This window comes from Populus alba, chromosome 11 (assembly GCF_005239225.2).
Source record: "Populus alba chromosome 11, ASM523922v2, whole genome shotgun sequence".
Taxonomy (NCBI): domain Eukaryota; kingdom Viridiplantae; phylum Streptophyta; class Magnoliopsida; order Malpighiales; family Salicaceae; genus Populus; species Populus alba.
The window spans coordinates 2,863,197-2,887,054 of record NC_133294.1 but is presented as its reverse complement, the minus strand read 5'-3'; the positions used below and the strand labels follow the sequence as shown (position 1 = coordinate 2,887,054).

The 23,858-nt window shown below is 35.3% G+C and overlaps 1 protein-coding gene and 2 pseudogenes across 1 annotated transcript; all 3 read left to right on the top strand.

Moving 5' to 3' along the window:
- LOC140956157 (disease resistance protein RPV1-like) overlaps positions 1-22,986 on the top strand; it is a 43,049-nt pseudogene extending 20,063 nt beyond the window's left edge.
- LOC140956107 (uncharacterized) lies at positions 2,191-7,624 on the top strand (annotated as a pseudogene).
- On the top strand, positions 18,267-20,767 carry LOC140956141 (disease resistance protein RPV1-like; the record flags this gene model as incomplete). The annotated part of the gene is made up of 3 exons (XM_073412608.1): positions 18,267-19,149; positions 19,437-20,511; positions 20,618-20,767. Coding segments are annotated over exons 1-3 (1,815 nt in total), but the record flags the coding sequence as incomplete, so codon positions are not given.
- Positions 22,987-23,858: the final 872 nt, after the last annotated feature.

Here is a 23,858-nt window from a genome sequence, read left to right as displayed (position 1 = left end):
CAACTTTCATGAGGAGCCCAAGATTTGAAAAGGTCGTTTTGAAGTCCAAATTGAAGGAACAACGAAGAAGTCCGAAGCTGTCCTGCAGCCCAAACACTATTTAGTGTTCAGCCCATATCTTGAGTTCTAGAAGTCCAAATGACCTCATCTTTTTTTTGTTGGAAAGCTGAGACAATTTCCTAGAACATTCTTGAGGATTCTGGGCAAATTATGATGTTAGCAATGACGTCTTGATCAGACAAGAAGATAAGGATTGTTATATAGTCAAGATGTGGCCACCCACTCATCAATTAGTCAACAAATCAATAGTTCCAAATTTTGGCCTATAAAAGGAGGCACTTACCATGTATTGAGGCATCTTGGTTTCCAGATCAAGATCATGCTCTTGCTTTCTCTCTTTGTATTGCTTATGTTTTTCTTTCATTAATATCAAGTTTATGCACTTCATTTCCTTTCTTTTACTTAGTTAACTTCTTTCTCATTTATGTTATTATCTTGTCTATTTATGTTTCTTTCTTTCATTATGTCTAGCTAAGTTAATTATGTCAAGGTGAAAAGGGTACACTAATGGTGTAAGAATAAGTATAATATAAACTTAACATGGACCTTAACGTTGGATACTAACATGTTTTATATTTGTTATCTTGTTCACTTTTAATACTTTGCTTGTTAAATAGTTAATCTAGATTTATGTTGTATAACACTTGGTACAACAAATACTTGGTACTTTCATAGCCCATACTGTATGGTATAACCGACACCTGAGCTATGAAAGGGACTTGATTTGTTGTTAACATAAGTTATAATCATGAATGCCTGCCAACATTTACAAGTATTAGCTTTATTCGAATAAGATAACTAATGTAATCATGTTAACAATTTATAATCTGATTGGAACCTCTTTTATGTGTGGTTTCCAATTGAGTAATAAGAGTTTATATTATACTTGTTTGAAGTACCATTAGTGGATCCTCTAACCTTGACATTCGTTTATATCATTGTTTAATCCTTACATTAATCTTCCAACTCAAAGTTCTCATTAATTTCTTCATCTTCTGTTATTATTATTATTATCATTGTTATTATTATTATTATTTATATTCTGTTTATATTATATAATATATATCTTTGATCTTTTCATAAAGTCAGTATATAGGCTGGAAACCTGTGACCCGATCTTTAGATCATTCTCAGGTATAACAACGCCACGTACTGAGTATTATTATTGTTGTTGTTGTTGTTGTTGTTGTTGTTGTTGTCTTGTTATTTATAATTTATACAATTAACCTCTCTGTGGTTCGACCCCGGTCTTGCCGGGTTATTTATTACTTCGACACTCCTGCACTTGGGAAGAGACATCAAGCTTTTGGTCGTGTCAAGTTTTTGGCGCCGTTGCCGGGGAAGTAAATTCTTGTATAAATTATAATATTTAATTTATTTTCTCTTTTTCACTTTTCATTTTATCTATTTTTGTTTCCTTTGTTTTGTTTTGTTTCTTTTTCTTCTATTTTTCTTTCTTGCTTTTATTCTCTTCTTACACGTGCATGAGAGTTTGGTCACGTACATTAAGTGGTAGACTTTGTAGGGTATCCTCATCATTTTCAGAAAATATGGCCGAAGAAGATAATCAATCACTTCATAATGAGAATAATGAGAATAACCGTATGAGAACACTTAGAGACCACATGAATCCCACAAGAACAAGTGCACCCTCATGTATAGTTTTCCCTCCTGATGCATCTCATTTTAATTTTAAGCCAGGCATTATTCAACTTTTACCATCTTTTCATGGCTTAGACTTAGAAAATCCATACTTGCATTTAAGGGAATTTGAGGAGGTCTGTAATACCTATAATGACTCAAATTGTAGCATGAACACCATTCGATTAAAGCTTTTTCCTTTTTCATTAAAAGATAAAGCTAAAAACATGGCTACAAAATTTGAGACCAGGATCCATTCGTGCTTGGGATGATATGCAACAACAATTTTTTAAAGAAGTTTTTTTCCATCTCACAGAACAAACTCTTTCAAAAGACAAATCATCACTTTCACTCAAAAGCCAGGAGAAACATTTTACCAATGTTGGGATAGGTATCGAGATTTGCTTAATACTTGCCCACATCATGGTTTTTGAAACATGGAGATTGGTTTCACATTTTTATGAGGGTTTAACACCTATAGATAGGCAAATGGTTGAATTGATGTGCAATGAAACTTTTGAAGATAAAGACCCTAATGAAGCAATGGAGTACCTAGACTTGCTAGCTGAAAATACTCAAAATTGGGACACCACAGGTACTTATGAGGCACCAGGTAAAACTCAACCTCATACATCTAGTGGGGGTATGCACAACCTTAGGGAAGATCATGACCTCCAAGCCAAGTTTGCATCTTTAGCTAGAAAAGTCGAGGCACTAGAATTAAAAAAGAGTGGTCAATTAAAATCTGTTCAAGACATTGTGTGTCAAATCTGTGAAATAAATGAGCATGCAACCAATGATTGTCCAACTTTGCCTTCTTTCAAGGAATGCCTCCATGAACAAGCTCATGCTTTAAACAGTTTCCAAAGACCCAACCATAACCCATACTCACAAACATATAACCCTGGTTGGAGAAATCACCCAAATTTTAGTTGGAAGAGTGATAGCAACAATGCACAAACTTCACATCCACCGTTTCAAGCACCTCATAATTTTCAAAATTCTCATGGATATGCACCTCCTTATGCTCCACCTCCTAGAAAAAATTTTGAGGAAACATTGCATGCATTTATTGAAAAGCAGGAGACAATCAACACTCAACTTGCTCAAAGCATGACAGATTTTAAAGATGCTCTTGCAAAATTAACATCTGCTCTCAGTTTCCAAGAGAAAGGTAAGTTTCCATCCCAACCACAACAAAATCCAAAAGGGCAATACAATGCAAATGCCAGTAGTTCTGGAAGCCAACACATGGATCAAGTCAAATCAGTCATCACTCTTCGTAGTGGTAAGGTTATTGAAAAACCTATTCTTGAACCTTGTGAGAAAGATGATGAGTCTATCTCTGAGGGTAAGGAAGGGGTTGAACCTGAACATTGCAAAGAAAAGGCTGATTCCCCGCCAGCACTTCCATTTCCTCATGCCATGATCAAACAAAGGAAAGTTAGTCACAACTCTGAAATCTTTGAAATTTTCAAACAGGTAAGGATCAATATACCTTTGTTGGATGCTATTAAACAGGTTCCTTCCTATGCTAAATTTTTGAAAGATCTGTGCACTGTGAAGAGAAAATTGAATGTGAAAAAGAAAGCATTTTTAGCCGAACAAGTAAGTGCCATTCTTCAGAACAATAATGCTTTGAAATATAAAGACCCTGGTTGTCCTATAATTTCTTGCTTTATTGGAGAACATAAAATTGAAAGAGCCTTACTTGATCTTGGAGCTAGTGTGAATTTACTTCCATATTCAGTTTTTCAGAGTCTCAATCTAGGTGAGTTAAAACCAACCTCTGTAACTCTTTTACTCGCCGATAGATCTGTAAAAGTGCCTAGAGGAATAATTGAAGATGTGTTGGTACAAGTTGATAAATTCATTTATCCTGTGGATTTTGTTGTCTTGGACACGCAACCTGTTGAAGCATGTAATTCAATTCCTGTCATTTTAGGACGTCCATTTCTTGCCACTTCTAATGCATTGATTAATTGTAGGAATTGACTGATGAAGCTATCATTTGGAAACATGACATTGGAGATGAATATTTTCAACATTTACAAGCAACCTGGAGATGATAATGATTTACAGGAAGTGGACTTTATTGAAAAATTAGTTCATGATCAATTTCAAACCACTTCTAGTGAAACTGAGATTGATGAATCTGATGATTTGCAAATGGTCTACTTTCAGGAATCAAAGGCATGCAATTGGAGACCACAAATTGAAGAATTGCCACCACGATCAATTGAGCCCATACCTTCAAGTGTTCAACCACCAAAACCTGAATTGAAGCCGTTACCATTTAATCTCAAATACTCATTTTTGGGAGAAAATGAAACTTTTCCGGTAATAATCTCTTCCAAACTTAATGCGCATCAAGAAGGTAAGTTATTACAGACTCTGAAAATGCACAAAAATGCATTAGGATGGACCATAGCTGACATAAAAGGAATTAGCCCTTTGATTTGCACACACAGGATTTATTTGGAGGAAAATGCTAAACCCTCTAGAGAAATGCAACGAAGGCTTAATCCTAATATGAAAGAAGTAGTGAAAAATGAAGTCATTAAGCTTCTAGATAATGGAATCATTTATCCTATTTCTGATAGCAAATGGGCAAGTCCTACCCAAGTTTGTACCCAAAAAGTCTGGAGTCACTGTGATAACAAATGAGAAAAATGAGTTAATTCCAACTAGGACTGTTACGGGTTGGCGCATGTGCATTGACTATAGGAAACTTAATTCAATGACTAGAAAAGATCATTTCCCTTTACCTTTCATGGACCAAATCCTAGAAAAGAGTTGCAGGTCATGAATTTTATTGTTTCCTAGATGGTTATTCAGGTTACAATCAAATTGAAATTGCATTGGAAGATCAAGAGAAGACTACTTTCACATGTCCATTTGGTACTTTTGCATATCGAAGGATGCCTTTTGGATTATGTAATGCAACCAGCCACGTTTCAAAGATGCATGCTTAGCATATTCAGTGATATGGTTGAACGTTTTCTTGAAATTTTTATGGATGATTTTTCTGTTTTTGGTGATTCATTTGATGATTGTTTGACTAACTTAGAAAAGGTTTTGAGCAGGTGTGAAGAGAAGAATCTTGTACTGAATTGGGAAAAATGTCACTTTATGGTAACAAACGGCATTGTACTTGGTCACATTGTTTCATCGAAAGGAATTGAGGTTGACAAATCTAAAATCGAGTTAATTGCCAACTTACCAACACCAAAATCTGTTAAAGATGTTAGATCATTCTTAGGACATGTTGGTTTTTACAGAAGGTTCATCAAAGATTTTAGTGTAATATCTAAGCCCTTGAGTAACCTTCTAACAAAGGATAATATTTTTGAATGGACTGAACATTGTGAGGAAGCCTTTGTTAAACTTAAAAACTTGCTTACTTCTGCTCCTGTCATTCAACCTTCTGATTGGTCATTACCTTTTGAAATAATGTGTGACGCTAGTGATTATGCCGTGGGTGCTGTCTTGGGACAAAGGAAAGATAAGAAACCTTATGTGATTTACTATGCAAGTAAAACTTTAAATAGTGCTCAAATGAATTACACTACCACTGAAAAAGAATTACTTGCAGTAGTATTTGCATGTGACAAGTTCAGATCTTATCTTGTTGGCTCACCTGTTATTGTTTTTAGTGATCATGCAGCATTGAAATATCTTCTCTCTAAGAAAGATTCTAAGGCTAGATTGGTGCGGTGGATTTTGTTACTTCAAGAATTTGATATCACAATCAAAGACAAGAAAGGCACCGAAAATGTTGTCGCGGATCATTTGTCAAGATTGACAACCGATTCGAGATCTGACATTACACCAATCGATGACTACTTTCCTGATGAATCTTTATTTTCTGTCTCTACGATGCCTTGGTTTGCTAATATTTGTTAATTTTCTTGTTTCAGGACAATTGCCAGCTCATTGGAGTACCCAAGACAAAAGAAAGTTCTTGAACGAAGTAAAGAACTTTTATTGGGATGACCCTTATTTATTCAAATATTGTCCTGATCAAATATTTCGAAGATGCATTCCTGACAATGAGGTAAGTAGTGTCATTAAATTTTGTCATTCTGAGGCATGTGGGGGTCATTTCTCATCAAGAAAGACAACTGCAAAAAATCTTACAAAGTGGATTCTATTGGCCCACCATGTTCAAAGACTCACATGCATTCTGTAAGATTTGTGAAAATTGTCAAAAGTTGGGATCTATTTCGAAACGTCACATGATGCCTTTAAATCCTATTCTTGTCATTGAGATCTTTGATTGTTGGGGTATAGATTTCATGGGTCCATTTCCTCCATCATTTGGTTTCTTGTACATATTGGTCGCAGTAGATTATGTTTCAAAATGGATAGAGGCAATTCCAAGTCGAACCAATGATCACAAAATAGTGATAAAGTTTTTGAAAGAAAACATTTTAAGTCGATTTGGAATCCCTCGAGCCATGATAAGTGACGGTGGAACACACTTTTGCAACAAGCCATTTGAGTCTTTAATGAAGAAATATGGAATCACACATAAAGTTGCCACCCCTTATCACCCTCAGACAAGTGGACAAGTAGAGCTTGCTAATAGGGAGATCAAACAGATCTTGGAGAAAACAGTGAACCCTAATAGGAAAGACTGGTCTTTAAGACTTAATGATGCACTTTGGGCTTATCGAACTGCTTATAAAACATCATTAGGTATGTCACCTTATAGACTAGTCTATGGAAAACCTTGTCACTTGCCTGTGGAAATTGAACATAAAGCTTATTGGGCTATTAAAGCTTTCAATTCAAGCCTTGATGATGCTAGTCAGCTGCGAAAATTGCAAATAAATGAGCTTGAGGAAATAAGAAATGATGCATATGACAATTCAAAAATTCATAAAGCAAGAATTAAAGAGTTTCATGACAAGAAAATACTGAGAAAAACATTCAATGTTGGTCAAAAAGTCTTGCTTTATAATTCTCGACTCCATTTATTTCCTGGAAAACTAAGAACAAGATGGAGCGGTCCTTTTATTGTGAAACATGTGTATCCATATGGGGCCTGTGATATTGAGAATCCAAAGAATGGCAATGTTTTCAAGGTAAATGGGCATCGTTTGAAAGTTTATTTTGACAATTTTTCGGTTGAAAATGACTCTATTGAATTGAGTGATCCTGTATATAAAGATTGATTCTTTTTCTCACATTGTTTTGTGTTTTGTTGTTTTGCTAGTCTCTCTTTCACCCCGGTCAAATGGCGGATAACGGTACTCCGTGACTTAAGTCGGTTCTTTCAGTTTCCCAAATAACTGATATCTGTATATGTTTGTATAATTCTTAGCTCTTTCTTCCTTCTTTGAATCGCTTCTCTAATTCTCTTTTGAAAATGGACACCACTCTTGAAAAGTTGAAAAGGTATTTTCCCGCTTTGCCTCCACATGCGATTAATAAAATTTACCGTGCTAGGTGTGCAAGATTGAGGTTGTTAATGAATCATGGAATTCCTGAAGATATCCGTTGGTTAATTGAAGCAAAGGTTCGATTATCAGGTGAGTCATCCAATTCTTTCATTTCACACATGCCTGGAACAGGTAAAAGCACTTTTGCAAAGAAACGTCGTGCAAAACGACTGAAAGTCTGTCATCGATGTGCCAGATGGACTTGTAATATGACATGTCGTTCTTTAGGAATGGTATCTGTAAACCGTGAAGATAAAATACAATTCATTAAGGATGGCCTGAGTAAGGGGTCTTTAGATAATCTTTTATTGACCCTTGAGACGCATCCTAGTGGAGATGTGCATCGTGTAATTCATGATTTATGGCCACAATTCCATAAAGAACATGATCGACTTAGTCTTGGGAATCTGACTAAAAAAGACCCTGTTTGCCAGTTTTTAAGAAAACTGGATGGGAAGCCTATCCCCGACCCATAGAGGGCGTTTAAGCCGTTCTTGGACGTAAAACCAAGGGAAGATGTGAGCCACAATCACAACTACCTGTACATACACATGCTTTTTCAAAATAAATAATTAATACAGAGAGAGAGAGAGAGAGTTTGTGAGACTACAGCTGGCCTACATATAGGTGGTATGATTGCATTTTCAATTTTCATCTATAAATTCTTCTCTTCCTTCCCTTCATTTCTACTCATCCCATACATTCATCAAATATAGAAGTGTGTAGAAATGGCAGGTTCCTCAAGTCATCACATAAAAAATATTTGTGTTTTCGGTGGATCCAGTCCTGGGAAAGAAAAAGAGTTTTTAGAATCAGCAAATCATCTTGGTCGGGTACTAGCTAAGAGAAAGATTCATTTAGTGTATGGGGGAGGTAGCCTTGGGTTAATGGGAGGTGTGTCAATGGCTGCATTTTTTGGAGGCAGTCAAGTTTTGGGGGTTGTCCCCAAAGCTTTAGCAAATGGGGACATCATTGGAAAAACAATTGGAGAAGAACTACAGGTCCCAACAATGTCTGATCGACTGAATACCATGTTTAACCATGCTGATGCCTTCATTGCCTTACCAGGTGGTCTGGGCACATTGGAAGAGATCTTTCATATTTCATCTTGGGCCCAACTGCACATTCACCATAAACCTATAGGTTTGTTAAATGTTAATGGTTTTTATGATAAGTTGTTGTCTTTCCTTGATCAAGCTGTGGAACAGGAATTTCTAACATCTTCGACACGACGAATCATAATCTCTGCTGCTACTGCTGAACAATTGATTGACCAACTACAATCTTTCATCCCTGTCATTGATCCCTGCATGAGTCGTCTAGATTGGTCAACTAAGGAAAGCCGTAAAAAGCTTAGATTAGATTTGAGCCTTCATCTGTGAAACCTTGTGTCTTTTGGTTTTATTAATAGCATATTATTTTGTTTTGTTACTTCTTATGTTTGTTTAAGTGTGTTTCAGGTTTGTCATTGTTCGCTGTTTCAGGTGATGTCTTCTATACTCTATCTTTCTACCTTCGAACATTGAGGACAATGTCTCGTTTTGGTTGGGGGGAGAGGGTAGTAGTTTAAAAAAAAAAAAATACTAACTTGCTAACTGTTTTTGCTATTATTAAAACCATTTGACAAAAATTGTTATTAGGATGGCAGAGTATGGAATCAATTTTATTGACTCTAGAGACGCATCTTAGTAAGTTTCATTACCAAGGTCTATCATAATACTTCTTGAAATATTCAGGTTTACAAACTCTCACATTGTTATCACTTGATTCTACTTCTATACTCATTTAACAAGTATTATTAAACCTTCATTTTCACACACACACTTTAACATATGATTGTGGGTTGCGCATTGGATTATTACATTAATTATGTTCTTTTGTTGAAGGTAACAACTAAGGGAAAAGGATAGTATATAATTTGCAAAGAAAAAAAAATAAAAAAAAGATAGTATTGATGATAATAAAACGTGGATAAGTTTGGTTTCGTAGCCTCCATAACCTAAGCAATTAAGCCCGAAGGGGTGTTTTAACACCTAATACCCTAAAGTCAACTGACTTGGGAGCTATTGGCCCAAAGCTTGTTACATGGGTTAAAGAGAAAAGCTTAAGGGAATCAAACATTGCACTATCTACGTATCAGTATCTGCAACCCGAGTTGTTAAGCTCGTAGGGGTGTCTCAACACCTAATGCCCTAAGACCAACTGGTCTGGGAGTCATTAGCCTAAAACTCGTTACATGGGTTAAAGATACATTGTGTTTTAAGTTGTATGTGTATATAAATAAAAAGAAAATAAAAAGAAAAAAAAAAGAAGAAGAAGAAAAAAATCCCAACCCAAGGAAGTTCACCTTAAACATTTGAACATAATATTGTTTTCTTCCAACAAAAGCCCCATCATCTATGTTTTCATTGAGCACACAAAAAGAAGGTTTATTAATATCTTGTTTAAGAAGTATGAAGCAGGAATATAAATTTAATGAGAGTTTGTTTATCTGGATAGATTAATGGAAGTTGAATGATGAATGCCTTGCTTTGTGGAACTTGCAAATTGTTTCTCTATTTTAACGCTTTAGATTACTAGGGACTAGTAATAAGCTGGTTGGGGGGTGTGATTAGTACTTAAAAGTGCATGTTTATCAAGGTTTTATATCATCATTTTGCACTTGAAGTATCAATAACTCCTTAACTAAAGTATGTTTTATAATAACAAGTTTGATATTATAAGATACCTTAATTTATGGTAAATGCTCATTTTAAATGCAGGACTATCACATAAATAAAAGGATTGATTGATGAGTTTAAGCATTGAAAGTTAAAGGACAAAGAGATGGCCAAACTTAGAAAAGAGATGTCGGTGCAGTCCAAACCGGAACATTGCTCGGTAATTGGATCATATCTGGAGCTCTAGATTTCTGATTTAGGTCCACTTTATATGGATGGAAAAGTAAGACAAAATCCTACAACTTTCATGAGGAGCCCAAGATTTGAAAAGGTCGTTTTGAAGTCCAAATTGAAGGAACAACGAAGAAGTCCGAAGCTGTCCTGCAGCCCAAACACTATTTAGTGTTCAGCCCATATCTTGAGTTCTAGAAGTCCAAATGACCTCATCTTTTTTTTGTTGGAAATCTGAGACAATTTCCTAGAATATTCTTGAGGATTTTGGGCAAATTATGATGTTAGCAATGACGTCTTGATCAGACAAGAAGATAAGGATTGTTATCTAGTCAAGATGTGGCCACCCACTCATAAATTAGTCAACAAATCAATAGTTCCAAATTTTGGCCTATAAAAGGAGGCACTTACCATGTATTGAGGCATCTTGGTTTCCAGATCAAGATCATGCTCTTGCTTTCTCTCTTTGTATTGCTTATGTTTTTCTTTCATTAATATCAAGTTTATGCACTTCATTTCCTTTCTTTTACTTAGTTAACTTCTTTCTCATTTATGTTCTTATCTTGTCTATTTATGTTTCTTTCTTTCATTATGTCTAGCTAAGTTAATTATGTCAAGGTGAAAAGGGTACACTAATGGTGTAAGAATAAGTATAATATAAACTTAACATGGACCTTAACGTTGGATACTAACATGTTTTATATTTGTTATCTTGTTCACTTTTAATACTTTGCTTGTTAAATGGTTAATCTAGATTTATGTTGTATAACACTTGGTACAACAAATACTTGGTACTTTCATAGCCCATACTGTATGGTATAACCGACACCTGAGCTATGAAAGGGACTTGATTTGTTGTTAACATAAGTTATAATCATGAATGCCTGCCAACATTTACAAGTATTAGCTTTATTCGAATAAGATAACTAATGTAATCATGTTAACAATTTATAATCTGATTGGAACCTCTTTTATGTGTGGTTTCCAATTGAGTAATAAGAGTTTATATTATACTTGTTTGAAGTACCATTAGTGGATCCTCTAACCTTGACATTCGTTTATATCATTGTTTAATCCTTACATTAATCTTCCAACTCAAAGTTCTCATTAATTTCTTCATCTTCTGTTATTATTATTATTATCATTGTTATTATTATTATTATTTATATTCTGTTTATATTATATAATATATATCTTTGATCTTTTCATAAAGTCAGTATATAGGCTGGAAACCTGTGACCCGATCTTTAGATCATTCTCAGGTATAACAACGCCACGTACTGAGTATTATTATTGTTGTTGTTGTTGTTGTTTGTTGTTGTTGTTGTTTTGTTGTCTTGTTATTTATAATTTATACAATTAACCTCTCTGTGGTTCGACCCCGGTCTTGCCGGGTTATTTATTACTTCGACACTCCTGCACTTGGGAAGAGACATCAAGCTTTTGGTCGTGTCAATCACCAACATGCAAATTATCATTACCAAGATACGATTCTGAAGCGGTCAAGGTGGCAAGATGAGGTGTGATGTGTTGATTGGCACCGGTATCTGGAAACCAATCAACATAACCTGTTGAGGAGAGATTGTGCTGCACTAGGTTGGCAGTAGGTTGTTGGCCATAACCTCGCTGCTGGAATTGAGGGCAATGGGGAGCTGTATGGCCAAAATTCTGACACAGTTGGCAGCGTGGATTCTACCCCCTATTGCGCTGTCAAGAGCCTTGCCTATTGTCACCGAAGGATGAGTTTTGGAAGCTGCGGTGATCAGGTCTAGAGCCGGCAAAACGGTTGCCTTTGCTGTTGGACTGGTTGGGATGCCAGCCACCGTTGAAGCGGCCCCTGCTACGGTCAGAATTGCCAAAAGTCTGGCGCTGTGCAACAAGAGCAGAAGATGGAATGCTAGTGTGGGCAGCAGAGGAGCATGTATGGTAGCAGAAGATTTGTGAAGAAATTCATGTGTGAGGAGATGGCTGTGAAGATCTGCATATGATAAAGGTTCAACCTTGGTAATAAGACTGGTAACTAAGTCTTTAAACTCTCCCCGAAGACCACGAAACATATATAAATTGAAATCTTCAAGCGAAACTGGCCGACCAGCAACGACTAATTCATCAAATAAGGCCTTCGCTTTTTGCATAAATTGAGTTACTGATTCATCACCCTGTCAAAGATCCTGAAGAGAGCCATGAAGTTGCATAATATAAATAATTGGTGTTTGTTAATTTGAGGGAGATGACTTGATGAGTGTGAGAAAGGGAGATCATGCTTGCGGCAGTAGAGGCAGCAGACGTGGGCTGCAAGAGGAGGCGTTCACCAGCCATGGCAGAGGAGAATCCAGGTTGTGACGCAAAAGAGGAAAGCAGAGGAGGCGCTGCAAGAGAAGAGGGTTGCACTGTCGGAGAAGAAGAAAGCTGGACTGCTGGTGCTGCAGAATTTAAAGATGTATGTGGCGGCTATTCCATTGAAGAAGGGAGGCTGGGAGGCTGTGAAAAAAATAGGTTTAATTTATTTTAGGGTTTTGTGGCTCTGATACCAAGTTGAGAATAATGGAATGTGTTGGGTTGTGCCTTAGCCAACCTTCCTATTTATATAGAGGCAGCAGAACACTGCAGTAACTGTAATGATTACAACATCCTATATTAGAATCCTATTCTGATAGATACATGAGTAACTGTAATGATTACAACATTCTATATTAGAATCCTATTCTATAACAGTCAAGAATCACCCGAATGTCAAAGAATATGGCATCACATGGAAGCTTTTACAATTTTGAAAGAAACAAGTGTAAGAGTAACTGGTTTTGTTTTCCTATCTACATGGTATTTAGGTGTCTTAAAATGTTCATGCTTTTAATTTCTTTTCTCATTTACTTTCAATATTTTGGAAGCATGATGCTGAAAAATTGTGTGGCCTTACCTTGTATATGCATGAATCAGTACAGAATTTGTTTGTACTTGATTCAATGTTTCGCCTGCAACCGCTGCAAGCTTAACCTCTTTTAACAATGTTTTCTTCCTACACTCCTCTCTCAATAGTGGATTTCCAAGTTTTTCTTGGGGGAAGAAGTACAAATTGACAGAACAAGTTTACTTCTTATCCTCAGCACGTATGCATTCAGAAAGATGCAAAATGTAAAATTTCTCCAGCTAAGTTATACAAGTTCTATGGAAGTTATGAGCACTTTTCCAAGAATTTGATGTAATTATGTTGGCATGGATTCCCTTTGATCTGTCATATTGGACATCGCGGCGATCGTGTAAAAATTAAATCTCAAAGGAAAAAGAACAGACATTTAGTATCTTGTTTTTTTTATGAGGAATGGTTTTGCTTGAGGAGTTGTCATCTAATATTATGGTCACTAGAAACCCTAACTGGTCAACAAAGATTATATAGTATAGGACTGGTTACGTGAAAGAGAAGATATTATAACCCCTTAAATGTCTTGCCTATGATAGACTGCATTGCTGATTTTATCTTAAATTGTTAAAAATTTGTTGGTTTATGCTTTGATGGTTTGCTTGTAATCTTCCTTACTCTAGTGTCTATGAATAATTAACTACGAATATTTTCAACTTTGGCTTTAGTAAATATTACGTAGCTAGAAAATAATAATAACAAAATATAACAAAATAAATTTAAATAAATATTTTTATTCATGACTCTAATACAGTAAATACACCAATAAAACAAATTTATTTTTTATGCATGCATGCATGCATATATTTATTTTATTTTATTTTACTTGTTTTCATTTTTTATTTTTTTTATCTTTATTTTTTTGGGTTAGGTCTAGCTCAGCTTGTGACCAGGCAGCCCAGAGCGAGTGACCAGGCAGTTTTTACCCGCAAGCATGCGTGAATAGTTCACGCACGCTTGCTACAGTTACCATGTAATTAAATCTCTAATACACAGGGTTGGTGAATTATTTTGTAAAATTGGACACTTACCTAGGAGTAGGATGAAGGCGATGGCATGTTGTTCCTCCTTTTGTTTACTTTTCCTCTGGTTCTTTCTTTTCTTTTGCTTTCTCTCGGTGCAACCTTTGCCTATGTTTGTTTTCCTCTGTTTTTTTTAGTCTCCCCGTATATGCTCTGTTCTTCTATGCGGATTCTATGTTTCCTACTTTCATTCCCTCTCCTCTGTTCGACTGTTTTTTTTCTTTGTCCTCCCAGTGTTTCTACCTCTGTTTCCTTCTCGAGTTCTTTTGGTTTTCCTTAGTCCCCTGGTTTGTTCCCTTTTCCAGTTCTTCCCTCTGTATTTTTTGGTCTTCTCAAGCAATAACAGCAGTGGCTGCTGAAAATGGAGCTTTTGGAGCTGCCACCAAAGAAGAAGACAAGGGCGTCCCTTTAGTTTTTCACTGATGTTCGTTCTTTCTCTCTGTTTTTCTCTTCAATCTCTTCTCTGTCATCCCTTGTTTCTCTCTTCTGTTTTTTTTTTTATATATTCTTCTTTACGTTTCTCCTTCCCCCAGTTCTTTCTCTGTCATCCCTTTAGCTTTTGGAGCTTTTGGAGCTGCCACCAAAGAAGAAGACAAGGGCGTCCCTTTAGTTCTTTCTCTTCTGTCTTTCTCTGGCTTTTTATATAGCCAGAGAATGCCATGCAGTCGACTCTAAATAATGAGGCGACCGACCGTTGTTATTGCAGGAGTAATTGGGATCGTGGGGAGTCTGTTTCTGGTTTGGTTCGCTGAAGAAGATGAACAGTGTTGATGGCCATTTTCGTTTTGGTCTGATGTTTTGAAAGCTTTGTAAGCAAGCCCCCTGGATAAACTTTAATTGGACTCCTACATCTCAACGCCATTTGCAAATGGGTTCTTGGATTTTAATTTCTTGCAATTTTAACTAGAATCAACCCTAAACTTTTCATTAATTAACTAATTTGAAGTTCATTTAAGTCCCAAACTTATCAATTCCTCAATTAAATTCTTAATTTGGTTAATAAAACTAATACAAAGTTTAATTAAATCCTAAAACTTGTACTTGCTGTTAATCCAAATTTTAATTCATTCTTTATTTATTTTATCTTTTTTCAAGGAAAATAATAATAATAAATTAAAATAAAAGGGTTGGTTTTTACATGATCCAAACCAAAGCACTTCTGCTTAGAGAAGCTTGTGGCTCTTTATCTAATCCAGAACCAGTCTAATTGTTGCTTGGAAAGGCAAACCGTTATGTATCTAGTCTCTTTTATTTTCAATGGACAGCAACCGATTTCAAGTGCTTTCACAGTCTCTTCCAAAATTTAAAATTCTTGATCTCCGTTGTTCATTTTATAAGTTCTGCTTTATTTAAACTCTACGTTTTTGTTCTTGTATATCTAGAAAATTTTCCCTTTGCTCATTTTATAAATTCTGCTTTGATGGAACAGATACAACTTTAGGGCAACAGATTCAACATTGTCCTTGAATATGATGAAAATGAGATGTTAATGTGGTTTCACGAGGAGGAAGAACAGGAGTGGCTACTTTAGAAAGAGTTTGTAGAGTACTTGTCATTCAAAATATCCAGTGGATATGTGGCTTTGATCTATTCATATGGTTTTCTGTTATGTCATTATGCAATCCTTATCGTCTGGGTTTCTTACCCCTTAATTTTTCGATAGAATTTTTGGCCGAAATGATGTGAATTGTTGGGATGACTTGTCTTAAAATTACAATCCACCCTTTCTCTCTCAATTTTAAAACCATGCCCATGTATTGGGCCCAGTTGTACACATTCCGACTTTCTGCACGGAAAATTCCTCACGCGGAAACGTTCCATACCATAGAAAGAGAGTGGACTTGTAGGGATGACTTGTCTTAAAATTACAATCCACCCTTTCTCTCTCAATATTAAAACCATTCGCCCATGTCTTGAACCGGTAGGAACTTGAGTGTATTTGTTTTTGAGGTAGTTTTTATAGTTATAGTTTGAAAAATATAAATTTTAAAAAAGTATGATTAATTAAAGTTAGTTGAATTTAGATATGTGTTTGGTAAAAATTATGATTGAAGTTTATGGAAGAAAAAAAGATACAACAAGAATTACAGGCCCTAGTAAACTTTCCAACTCAGATATGGAGAGCCTTATCCTCCACGTGCCTTTTTCTTACTGGTGGGTGAAGAAAGAAGAACCGTGTGAGTTGATGGGAGGGATTATGTGTTGTGTGTGTGTCTAATGTCCCTTTTGGTAATTATACCACAGCGACTTCTAAGGCTGACTTTATAGCATCTCCAACGTAATATTATTTTAGTTTTTTTTTATGTTTATTTTACATATTTTAGAAAAATATTAAATAAAATGTTTTTTCTTTTCCACAAATATTATTTTTACATATCTTTTAAAAACATCAAAACCAACAAAAATAAAGCCACAAAAAAATAAACCAATTAAATAAAAACGATTGGTGTCCAAATAAAGGCGATTGGTGTCCAATGGTTGCATGAAGAGGAAGGAAATGATTAATCAAACAAAGAAACTTTTTTTTTTCTTTTCTTTTCAGGGTTTGAAGATTTGTGTTGAGGAATGAAAATTTGGATTGTTTATCTATTTATTAATTAGGGGTTAGTTTTGATTGTTGATTTTAAGTGGAAACTAAAATTACTGATAAAGTTACATAAAAAGAAAATGCTTTATTATTGCTTCATAGAAACTGTGTTGTTAATATGTGATGCTAGACCACAACAACAAGCAGGTTAAGAGCAATGCATGGTTCTATTCATAGCCCTCTAAGCCTGATTTAGTATAAAAACAGTCATGACAAAAATAAAAGAGGCCATGACCCACATCATACCCAGTAAAACAAATTTATAACCCAACTTTTGCGAAACTAAATAATTGTAAGAATTTGAATTGAGAGCAGGATAAAAAATGAATAATTTACTGTGTTTCTTTTCAGATCAGTTCAAGCTGTGACTCAAATAAAGATGCAAGCACTAAATCAAACTATATACATTCCTTTCAGTGCTCAAGAATAAAAACCCAATTAAAGCGAGCACAAACAACAAATGTATAGTGCATACTGTATAGAATTGATTTTAGAGCATTCAAAACAGCAACTAAGACATATAGGGTTACTGGGCATCATTTTTTCTATATTATTCTAGACAACTAAAGTGAAAAATACAATAAATTAAATAGATGATAAAGCTAGGAAAAATACGAGCAGCCATTAGTTAGTTAATTAATTAATTAAAAAGGAAAATACAAAATTAAAACTCACTAAGATAGAACTGATTCAACAGAAGAGTAGTGGAGATTGTGGAGTATCATGTGATCTTGCTTAGAAGAAGAGAAAAGGCCAACCGGATAGTGGATAGGTTATGAAAAACATCGATATGTTTTTGAGAGGTTTGATTGGTTTTAAAGTTCAATTGATTGGTGTGTCAGGTTGTTTTGGATCTCTATGTTCTTAAGTCTAAGGAGAGGGAGAGGTTGAGAGGCGAGAGGGGGCGGGTGCAGGTAGCTAGGGTTACTAGACAAATCAAGCGAACAGTCTATGTGTTTCTAAGTGACGATGGAAATACAAACTATTTTGGATCTCTGTTTTTCTATTTTCTAACTCTAAGGAGACTGAAGAGGAAGGGGCGAGAGGGGGCAAGTGCTCTGGTATTAGGGTTAGCGGAGAGGCAAGAGGCAAAATTTTCTATTTATACTATAATACCTTTTTTTTAACCGATTCGGTTTGGTTCGGGTTAACAGGTTTCTGCATTGTAAAATTAAAAACCGAACCAAACCGAGATTTATTTTAAATATTCTAATTAATTTAATCGGTTTTTTTTTCGATTCCGTTTTTTTCTATTAATGTTTTTTCGGTTTTCAACAGATTCAAATGATGCAACAAGAATTACAGGCCCTAGTAAACTTTCCAAGTCAGATATGAAGAGCCTTATCCTCCACGTGCCTTTTTCTTACTGGTGGGTGAAGTAAGAAGAACCGTGAGAGTTGATGGGAGGGATTATGTGTTGTGTGTGTCTCTAATGTCCCTTTTGGTAATTATACCACAGCGACTTCTAAGGCTGACTTTATAGCATCTCCAACGTAATATTATTTTAGTTTTTTTATGTTTATTTTACATATTTTTTAAAAAATATTAAATAAAATGTTTTTTCTTTTCCACAAATATTATTTTTACATATCTTTTAAAAACATCAAAACCAACAAAATAAGACCACAAAAAAATAAACCAATTAAATATAACCATATAAAAAAAATAACATCAAACATATTAAAAAAATAAAATATTATATTTATACTATTTAAAATATTATTTTATCAATTAAACTCTTCAAAATAACATTTTCTCCAGGAGATGGTCTTACAAGTAAAGATTACAGGTACTCTCTCTCTCTTATCTCTTTTAGAATCACTTAAAGTAATTCACTGTTAGAAACTAATTATTGATGATCTCATCAACCAATTTCGTTGGTTCAGCATAGAGATTTATCATATGTACAGATATTTTTCTGAAAGGGCATGGAGGATTTGATTGCAGGGAATTAACTTGAAAACTGTTTTAAAGATAAAGTAAGATAATAATACATGAACACTTCAACTTATTGGTGTGCTGTCGATCTTGAAAACTGTTTTATTTTGTTCAGATCTTTGAAAAGTCTTATCTTTGCTAGACTCGAAATGGCTGCTGGGAAATATCAAGAATCCTACTCTTCACGGTTTCCTAATTGTAAATATCAAGTGTTCTTGAGTTTTAGAGGTGAAGACACCCGCAAGAACTTTACCGATCACCTCTACACGGCCCTGGTTCAAGCAGGGATTCACACATTTAGAGATGATAATGAAATTCGGAGAGGAGAGAATATAGATTTCGAGCTCCAGAAGGCAATACAACAATCAAAAATATCGATAATCGTGTTCTCCAAAGACTATGCTTCGTCGAGATGGTGCCTCGATGAACTTGTAATGATCATGGAACGTAAGAGGAATGCTGACTGCATAGTTTTGCCAGTATTCTATGATGTGGATCCATCCCAAGTCGGACGTCAAACAGGGAGCTTCTCTGCAGCATTTGTGGAACATGAAAAGAGCTTCAACGAGGAGATGGAGCGGGTGAATGGGTGGAGGATTGCTTTAAAGGAAGTGGCTGATTTAGCTGGAATGGTTCTAGGAGATGGGTAAGTTGTATCTCTTTATGAAACAATACATAGCATAAGACTAGAATGCTGGTTGTGAACTCTTAATTTCTTTCAGTTAAGTGTACTGATAAGAAAACATATAACAAAAAAAAATATATATATACTCATGATTTCTTCATTGTTTTTTTTTCCAATCATGATTTTGTTTAAACTATCAAATCATTGACACACAACCTGCTTTAATTTCATAGCTAAATGTTGTTTATTTCTATTACTTATAGAGAGACTACTAATTATCGTACATTGTATTTTACTTTTTGATGTAGGTACGAGGCACCGTTTGTCCAATCTATTGTGGAGAAGGTCTTAAAGAATTTGGATCAAAAAATGTTTCATGTACCCCCTCATTTCATTGGAAGAGATGCTCTAGTACAAGATATCAACTCATGGTTGCAAGATGGATCCCATGGTGCTGCCATTGCTTTACTCTATGGAATTGGTGGAGTTGGAAAGACAACCATAGCTAAGAGTGTCTTCAACCAGAACTTTTATAAATTTGAAGGAAAGAGCTTTCTATCAAATTTTAGGTCAAAGGATATAGTTTGCCTACAGAGGCAACTTCTTTTCGACATCCTAAACAAGACTGTTGAGATAAATGATTCTGATGAAGGAATTCTGAAGATTAAGGATGCATTATGTTGCAGAAGAACTCTTATTGTTCTGGATGATGTGGACAAAAGGGACCAATTCAACAAAATCATTGGCATGCAAATTTGGCTTTGTAAAGGAAGTAAAATCATTGTAACAACCAGAAATAAGGGTCTGTTTTCAGCTAATGATATTGAGGGGGTCCGGTGCAAAGTTGAACCGCTAGATGATGAAAAATCACTTGAGCTTTTCAGTTGGAATGCCTTTGGACAAGCTGACCCTGTTGATGGTTTTGTAGAAGACTCTTGGAGAATAGTACATCATTGTAATGGACTTCCATTAGCTCTTGGAGTTATTGGCTCTTCATTGTCTGGAAAAGAAAGAGAGATATGGGAAAGCGCATTACAACAAATGAAAGTGATTCCTAATTTTGAAGTTCATAAGGTTCTTCGAATAAGTTACGACTTTCTTGATGGTGATTATCCGAAGAACTTATTCCTTGATATCGCATGTTTCTTCAATGGAATGGATGTGGATGATGCGGTTAGGATACTGGATGGGCTCCATAAAGGTGCAAGATTTGGGATTGATAATCTCATCGATAGATGTCTTGTTGAAATCAACAATGATCAAAGGTTGTGGATGCATCAACTAGTAAGAGATATGGGTAGGGAAATTGCTCGCCAAGAATCACCCAAATGTCAAAGAATATGGCATCATGGGGATGCTTTTACAGTTTTGAAAGGAACTAGTGTAAGTAGCTGAATTTTTTTAAATGTCTACTTAAATGGTTTGTGGTGCCTTGACATATTCATTCATCTGCTTTCCTTTCTCATGTACTTTTAATATTATTATGCAGGATGCTGAAAAATTACGTGGCCTTAGCATTGATATGCATGCATTAATGGAAGATCATTATGCAGAAGTTGTTTGTACTGATTCAATGGTTTGTCGCAAGCGCCGCAGGCTTAACTTCTTTCAACAATGGCTTTCCAATTTTTCCAATGGGGGAAAATTACAAAATATATTAAACAACTCTTGTTTTCAACTGATAACAACTAAATTCATGTATTTTCACAGTTTCTTCCAAAATTGAAAATTCTTGATCTTCGTCACTCTCGTGATCTCATTAGAACCCCAGACTTCTCGGGTCTCCCAGCCCTTGAAAAGCTAATACTTGAAGACTGCATCCGTTTGGTTCAAATTCACGAATCTATTGGTGATTTACAAAGATTGTTGATTTTAAATCTAAGAAATTGTACAAGTCTTATGGAGCTTCCAGAAGAAATGAGTAGATTGAATTCACTTCAAGAGTTGGTTTTAGATGGTTGTTCAAAGCTTAACAGCCTGAATATGGAGTTAGAGCATCATCAGGGGCGCAAGTTGCTTCAAAGTGATGGAATTGTTGCAAGTACATCATTCATTTCATCTCTTCCATTGAAGCTATTCTTTCCCTCTAGGTTTTCAACGAGGAAAATGTTGAGATTTACCTCATTTTCACTGCCACGCTTCTTGGAGAGTCTAGATTTAAGTGGAACTCCAATTCGTTTTCTTCCAGAAAGCATCAAGGATCTTGGTCTACTCAGAGCCCTATATTTAAGAAATTGCAAAATGCTTCAGGCACTCCCAGAGCTTCCATTCCTTTTGGATTTGTTAGATGTGTCCTTTTGCTATTCACTGCAAGGAATTGCAAATTCAAATAGTTGGACTGAAGGAGATGGTTGTGATCACTTAGTCGAGTTCCAAGATCGGATAAAGCAAGAATTAATCCAAAAGTTAGACTCTCAAATGTTCACAATAATGGAAACGGTTAGTGCTCAAATACAGCCATCGAGATTTCAGGTCCTCCTTCACCCCTTTTATTGTTTTGGAAATCTACATTTGAATACTTTTCTTTTTCTCATTTTATAGACATTGTTTTGGTGGTACAGATATCATTTATAGATGGCACATTCAACGTTGTCGTATATGTATTTGATGAAGATGAGATGTTAAGGGGGTTTCATGAGGAGGATAAATGGCTAATTCAGAATGAGTTTGTAGATAACTTTTCATTCAAAATATCCTCATCACCTCCTGCGCACCGAATATGTGGCTTTAATCTGTTCATGAGTTGTGTGACGTCAGCATACCGTGGCTTTAGTAATGTTCATATTGAAATCAGAAACAATACGAGTGGTCGATCCTTGCTTTGTCAATCCTTTGTCTTCCCTGTGAGGTACGCGCGTGGTGTTCGGGAAATCCAATCGCTATTGCACAGAAAATTAGGGGGCAATGACACTACATTTGATAATGGTGATGACGTGAGTATTTCAGTGCGTCCACGTGGTCCAGCTATCCAAATAAGGACCGTTGGTGTACAATGGTTGCATGAAGACGAAGGAAAGGATGAAGTTATCACTGCCCACAACAGTAGCGATGATGATGATGATGATGATGCAGCACACGTAGCCGAAGTAGAAATAGCTTCTCATATAGTTAGAAATTATAATTGTGCTCTCCATGGTAAACGCAGGGCTCGCAATTTCACTTTTTGGAATTTTGCAAAGAAGGGTCTAGAACCTGTATTATTTTAGGTTTCATTAAGTAGAGGTTTGCTTTTTTAGATTTCAACCGTAAAATCAAAAAAGCTGGAAAGCTTTTGAAATAGTTTTTTCTTTTTTTCTTGAAAAGCTTATCATGAAATAGCATGAGATCTTTTATTTATAAATATTTATAAGGGCTTTCATATTCAAAAAATGTAATATGATATTATTTTATTAATTTGCATTTATAATAGGACATATTAAATATAAGTTAACCTTCCAATTTTCATGTTATTTTATCTATTTTATTTCATTTTTTTATATAAAAAATAAAATAAAAATAACACATGATAAAATTTAATTAGTTATTTTTTATCTGACGAGCCCATTTGCTGTTTTCTCTTAAACAACTAAAAAACGCTCGAGTTCTCTTCCAATTTTCTGACGAGCCAAGTCAACGGGAAACCTAACACACTCTTTTGACAACAGAATCCTATTACTATCACTCCATGGAACCTCCATTCTTATAAAACCCCAACTCAATAACCCTCTTGCCATCAGCACTTGGTAGCCGACCCTGTAGCTGATTCAGAGTCATGATCCTCCACGTGCCTTTTTCTTATTGGTGGGTGGTGTTGATGCTGGTTTTGGATGCGAGAGGATAGAGATACGGCCAGAGCAGGCGCACAGCGAGAGTGGATGAGTTGGGTTATGCGGGTGTCTAATGTCCCTTTTGGTAACTATACCTCGCATTCCTATATAATATTGGACTTGAAGGGTTGTCTTAAAATTTTGGAGCAGAACCGCTTAGATTACTGATACAGAACAGCAGCCACAACTGAAGAGAGAAGGGAAGGGAAACTTGCAGGTACTCTCTCTTTCTTATCTCTTGTTTACTTTGGTTCCAATCCAGCTGCTGTCTTGTTTTCTTTGTTGATAATCGCTTAGATTAAACCACCGTTAATGAAGAAAATTAAAAAATAAAATCAATACAAAAAATGATATAAAAAATAACAATTAAAAAAATTAAAAACTATTAAATTTTCATTTATATTCCAAAATCTTTATATAAGACAATCAAAAACAAACGACCGCATCATATCATAAATAAAGTTAACAGAAAGAAAAGGCTAGAATCAAGAATGATGCTTTCCAAGTCAGATATGAAAGCCTTATCCTCCACGTGCCTTTTTCTTACTGGTGGGCGAAGTAAGAAGAACAGTGTGAGTTGATGAGACGGATTATGTGTTGTGTGTGTCTCTAATGTCCCTTTTGGTAATTATAACAAGAATTACAGGCCTAGTAAACGCGAGATAAATGATTTGAGCAAATTAAGGCCCCGTTTGTTTGCTGGAAAGTAGTTTTTTTTTTAAAAGTGAATTCCGAGAAAGTATTTTCCAATGTTTGGTAGTGTAATGGAAAATAAGTTGGAAAACATTTTACAGTGTTTGGTTATGTCATTGAAAATGAGCTGTAAAATAACTTATTAATATTTTATTTTTCTCAAGTTTATTAAAATAATGAGGAACAAATCTTACAAATTAAAAAGTTGAATGAGAATGAAATTGAAAAAAA